Genomic DNA, 6,000 nt, shown 5'->3' on the forward strand with positions numbered 1-6,000 from the left:
TAATAACAAAAGCTATAAAGCAAATGTGTCTCCTTCCAGATGGTTGCTAGAGAAGGACATCAGTGTGGGAGTTGAGCGCGCGCAGTCGCTGGCGGCCGCCGCCACCGCGCACTGTAACGCGGCACTGCATGAGTTGCGCAGGTATGCTGTGATAATAATAATTTATTTATTTAAGTGAAACTTCTTTAGGCGCGTTGAGAGTACCGTGAAATACCTTCACGTCCTGGAGTAAGGCGAAGATTTTGGTATCTTTGAATCTTGCCAAAGACGTTTCACTTCTGACACGTGTGGCCACACACGCTCTTTTTATTTAGTCTAGTGTATAGGTATATTGCTATTAGTATTGAACTACATTATTAAGGACAAGAATGATTCTTAGACTAGCTTTTTGTGTGTTCAGTTGATGGTTTATTCGCAAAGTTAGTTGAAACTGTTTCCCTTATCTTCTAGTCTCGATTGTAGACCAAATACATATACAAATACATCCAACCATGTGACTATTTGTGTGTATTTGACCATTTTGAAACCTAGTAAATGTTATTAAAATTTCGAAGAGTTCGAAAATAATGTAAATGTGTTAAAGCAAGCATGCAGATATTTGGATATTAAAATAAGTGGATTTATTCTTTTGATGCGGTTGTTTTCATATCAATATAAAACTAGTTTTAGCAGTCTAAAGAGATAAGAATCATCTATATAAGTTTTGCATAAATATAAGATCAAGGAGATATTAATGTCTATAAAGGTCACTTTCATATATTGCATTTAAAATTGAATAATAATAAAAGTCAGCTGATGAAATACTTTGTAATGCGAGCAAAACTAAATCGGTTTATAAGTCATAAGTTGAGTGACTAAAATATGGCTATCGTCAGCTTAGCGCTCTAACGCGTATAGCAAAGCCATAAATTCTTTTGAAACCTATTACAGGCACCGATCTCTCACAACACTAGATTATATCATTATTTTTTAAAACAATTAGATGACATAGATCCATAAATGTTACAGGTAAATTAGCTTGGAGAAATTTTTGCGTTTGTAGTAGTGTATGGTCAGCAAATAAAATAAAACAACATTTTATTTTTAGTTTTTATTTTATACAGGGTTTCTTGTAAAACACCAGCAACCTCGCAGGACAAGATAGCTAACATCATAAGTAACAACATTTGTTCTACGACTTTTGGCATAACGCAATAAATTATTTTTAAATGATTTTTTAAACTTTTATTGAACTCTCCTTACATTTGTAAGTCTATGTTCTATTAATTATCGGATGGACGACGCGACGCCCCCTTCCCCCTCTCGTTCGCTTTTTGTTTACGTAATTTTTGGGAGGCGTAGAGTTTATAATATTCAGCCGGAAAATTAAATGAATATTTATTTTTGTATGAAAATAAAATCTAACAAATTATCAAAAGTCGAAATGTTGTTACTTATGATGTTAGCTATCTTGTCCTGCGAGGTTGCCGGTGTTTTACAAGTAACCCTGTATATATAAGGGATTTTAAATTAAACTATATGTGTTTCTCCTCTGAAAAAGATGAGACTTTATTTTAATATTTGCACATTTAACATACATATAACTTTTACATTAACAATGTTACTAAAATGAAAAATTTACTAACCTGAAAAAGAAACGACATTTAAAGTTTAATTCTTTAGTTTGAGAAGTCAAAGGCTTGCCTCGACCATGTTTTAACACTGGAGCCATATTGAATTAACAATATAAAGTTACAACACTTACACACAAATTAAACACTAGTTATGGCCCTGCCTTCATACAAAACTGCTGAATACGCCGTTCGCACGGGAATAGAATGTGGATGCGATTTCCCTTAGTTAGCATCCAAGCTTACGTCTTTATAATTATTAAACTGTATAAATTCATTCTTAAACTCTGGTCTGCATCGTGCAGACATGGGTGTAAAAGTCTCATTTTAGCTATTAAATGTAGTTTTTAAGTACATCTGAGTTTTCATTTGGGGCCTCCGGCTGCGGGACATGTAATTCACTTCAACAAATATTATAACAATAATAACAAATAATAACAACAATCAACAAATACAAAATTTATCAATTAAACTACGTACATAATAATTATAATTTTTGAATGAAATGTGCTTTATGTTCTAACGATACCAAACGACTGCACGTGGCACCTGCGGACAGCGTAAACTGGTTTATTCTGGTTTTGTGCGTGTTTCCACTTTCCACTATCAAGTGACGATTTATTTATTTGTTTTGTTTCGTAATTATTATGGTCAAATATTAATTATGAAACAAATTATTATGGACACGATATTTTATTGTTTCACGGTAGTCGCCTTGTCGTTTTCTCAAGGACGTAAAATTGAATGATATATTTTTTTTTATAAAGTCAAAACCATTTTCATTCAAATAAAAACTTGTTTTTATTGAAAACAAAAGTGTTGCTAGGAATAAGTATAAAATTAAATAGTAATGTTAGGATATCGAAACATTTTTGTATAGGCCAGAACGATATAGTGGAAACGCGCTCTAAGATCTGAGTAATATACACACCACTACATATGCAAAAATTTCTCCAAGCTAATTTACCTGTAGTAGGTGTCTGATAGACTTAAGTTAGTAACTATCTACACTAATATGTATTATAAAGAGGAAAACTTTGTTTGTTTGTTTGATTGTAATGAATAGGCTCATAAACTACTGGACCGATTTTAAAAATTCTTTCACCATTCGAAAGCTACATTATCCACGAGTAACATAGGCTAGGTTTTATCCCGGAAATCCCACGGGAACGGGAACTATGCGGGTTTTTCTTTGAAAACGCGGGCGAAGCCGCAGGCGGAAAGCTAGTTATAAATAATAATGGAGAGGTATCTTATGCGTAAACCTTGCTTTGAAACAAGTGTACTCACAAAGTGTCGCTAAAGGATGATTTTATGTATCTCCGCAATTACAATCATAAGCCTGTTGCTGCTGTTTTATCAAATTCAAAAAAAAAAATCAAATTAAAAATTTATTTATTTTGCACATTTTTTTTACAAAATTCCACATAAATTGTAACCCACTAGGAAAACCTGCGCAGCTTAGAGTATACTTACATTTGTATAAATACTCTAAGCTGTGCGGGGTCAACCAGTGAACTTACATTTACCTATAGGTAAATGTAAATGTTTACCTATAGGTAAATGTAAGTTCACTGGTTACATTTACCTATAGGTACTGTCACTGGTTCGATACGCATAGATGCGTATCGAAATCGAATAATGAATTAAGTAGTCATTTTTATCTTGAATACTTAAATCAAAGTATCTTGAATTTGAATTTGAATTTTGAATTTGAAAGTATCTGGTATTGGTTTTTAGGCTGTTCCTGGTGGAGGACCTGGTGGACTCCCTGAAGTTCGGCGTGCTGCTGTGGTGCCTCACATACGTGGGCGCCTGCTTCAACGGCATCACGCTCATCATACTCGGTGAGATACCTTTTTGCTGTTTATTCTATTAGTTATAAAAGATTAGGGGTGAACATAGTGATTAGCGCTGTGTTTTGGACACTAAATGAATTAAATAAAACGGCATTTAAGCTCTCTGGTATTTTTTAGTATGCGACGTAATTATACACAAAATTAACAATAAGTACCAGAACCACAGCCAGAACAGATCAATGTCTGCGCTGTAATTGATAGGATAATAATGCCTATCCATATTTTGAAATAATTTTAATACATAATTCTTTTTATGGTACTTATGTTTATTATTTTCGGTTGGTTAAATGGTGCATTTATACTATTTTAGTTACTGTTCTAAAAACATACATCTAAAAGTAAATTATATTTAAATGAATGAAAAAGATTTTGAGTCGGAAACGGACGGAATAAAAATATTACTCGTCATTTCCATATATTATTACGTTCCTATCATACTAAATATATATTTATGTATATATAATGTATACATAGTAGTTAGTTCGGATAATTTGAAGGCGGTTTTATAAATAGATTTATGTTAAAAAATATTTATTTTTGTTTGATAAGTGTTGCCAACGTGAATTAATTGTTTATATAACCACATTGCAGGTTGGATAGCGCTGTTCACTTTGCCCAAGGCGTACGAGCTGAACAAGGCGCAGGTGGACGCGAACTTGGAGATCGCGCGCGCCAAGTACCACGAGATCACAGCCAAGTTAGTACTAGTGGATTATTGTGTTTAGACTTTAGTGGTGGAAATCGATTTTTGTTGTATTCATGAAGCCAAGTAGTAGAAAGAAAGCCCTTATTCTTGTCTTCTATTGATTAACCACACTAAGTAATTAATCTGCATCTACAAAATAGATGCAGAGCTGAATATGCGTTTATTTTTATTCGTCAAAAAGCAAGATGTATCCTTCTTACGACCAAACGTGGACATGATTTCTCCAAATACATATTAGAATTATCGTTGTACCTAATATTGTCAGAAAAAATTGTTTATTTAGGTGTGTTCAAAATGTTAGTCTAGTTGTATTTTTATTTTTTTTTGTTTTCTCTGTTCACGTTTAATGAAATTAAAATAGTTATGCCTTTTCAAATTTGATGGGCATTAGATTTGTAAAAATATAATTGACAATAATTGTTTTTGAAATTATTTAATAATAAAACCACATTCAAGAAGTTCCATTTTATATTTTGTAATTTTAATAATGTAGTTTATTACAATGGTGTATTGTGTTGTTCGCAGGGTGCGAGCGCTGGTGCCCATCGGCAGGAAGTCGGAGAGTGAGAAGGACAAGTAGAGAGAGAGAGAGTGAGCACTACGTTCTTATTAGCGCTGGAGTTTCACTGTTTGTTATATTTATTGTACTATTAACTACTTTACGTGTAAAGCTTTATGAGACGAGTCATGCGGAGTTTATTGTATTTGCTTTTTGAAATTTTAAATTAAAATAACTGTCGAACCTATCGTTGTTTTATTGTAGTCGTAAGACCCGCTTGAATTTTTGTCGATTCGTTAAAACGAAGTTTTGTCATATGTGTAAGAGATTTGACCGTTTATGCGAAAACAATAAAGATTTTTTTCAAATATTGTTCTTTTATTATGTTTACCTAACTTGGGTTGAAACACTACCTGAATTTTATAGTTTATCAAATAATTATGATGAAAAATGGTTTTGCGATTCCATCTATATTTATTTGAAGACATAAACAATTACAGGAGTTTAATTAAATTTAGGACATTTTCGCTCCTTGAATCCTCTATTTTTCACACTGACAAAATTTATAATACGCCTAATTTGTCAAGTGTAAAAATTTAAGTAATCTGAGGCTAAATGAGCGCTATCGAAAAATCTACAAAGGGCCTCTAGTAGATATTGAAATTAAATAAATAAAATATAAAGGAAAAATCGAAGGCATAGTTACAAATTTTAATTCAATATTTCATTTTACGAAAAAACAGTAATACAATATACATAATATAATATTACTTGCGAGTATTATCAACTTAAGTCTTAAACTAACTTTAAAAATAGATTTATTTTATTTTATTTTTTTATTTTATTTATTGAGGTCATCCAACACTTGTCACAACAATACTTATTATATAGGTACAAGTTACAATAAAAAATTTTGACAATTGTGACAAACAATTATAGGACAACACAACATGGAAAAAAAAATAATAATAAAATCTAATAATTACGTTTGAGTCAAGTCACGTCACAAAAGGAAAAGAATACAAACCAAATCAAGACAAATCTTTGAAATATTTACGTATTCTATGACAGTTGTCGTGAAAAATATCAATACATGATCAATACAATTGGCATACTCATTGACTAGTTTACTTAATCTACAGACGGGGGAATTTCGGCCAAAAACGGTCCTACGCAGAGGAGGAACCAAAGGTGTAATTTTATTGCGCGGGTATCTAGAAGGAACTCTGAGATTAAATTTATTTAACAATTGCGGACAATCAATTTTATTCTGAAAAATTTTGGCTACAAAAACAATATCTGAAAATATGTAACGATTTTCGAGGG

General features: G+C 32.0%; 1 protein-coding gene across 3 annotated transcripts in view; it reads left to right on the forward strand.

Moving 5' to 3' along the window:
• Window positions 1-4,919, forward strand: part of Rtnl1 (reticulon) — a 29,080-nt gene extending 24,161 nt beyond the window's left edge. For all 3 annotated transcript variants that reach the window (XM_090120298.1, XM_090120299.1, XM_090120300.1), the window contains 4 exons: window positions 40-141; window positions 3,351-3,457; window positions 4,061-4,166; window positions 4,701-4,919. In XM_090120298.1, coding sequence (XP_089976424.1) covers window positions 40-141; window positions 3,351-3,457; window positions 4,061-4,166; window positions 4,701-4,755 — 370 coding nt within the window. In that variant the 3' untranslated portion in view covers window positions 4,756-4,919. The remainder of the gene's footprint in view (window positions 1-39; window positions 142-3,350; window positions 3,458-4,060; window positions 4,167-4,700) is intronic.
• Window positions 4,920-6,000: the final 1,081 nt, after the last annotated feature.

This window comes from Colias eurytheme, chromosome 4 (assembly GCF_061535395.1).
Source record: "Colias eurytheme isolate Ceu_HAF_F1 chromosome 4, ilColEury1 Martin Lab GWU primary, whole genome shotgun sequence".
In the NCBI taxonomy this organism is placed as follows: domain Eukaryota; kingdom Metazoa; phylum Arthropoda; class Insecta; order Lepidoptera; family Pieridae; genus Colias; species Colias eurytheme.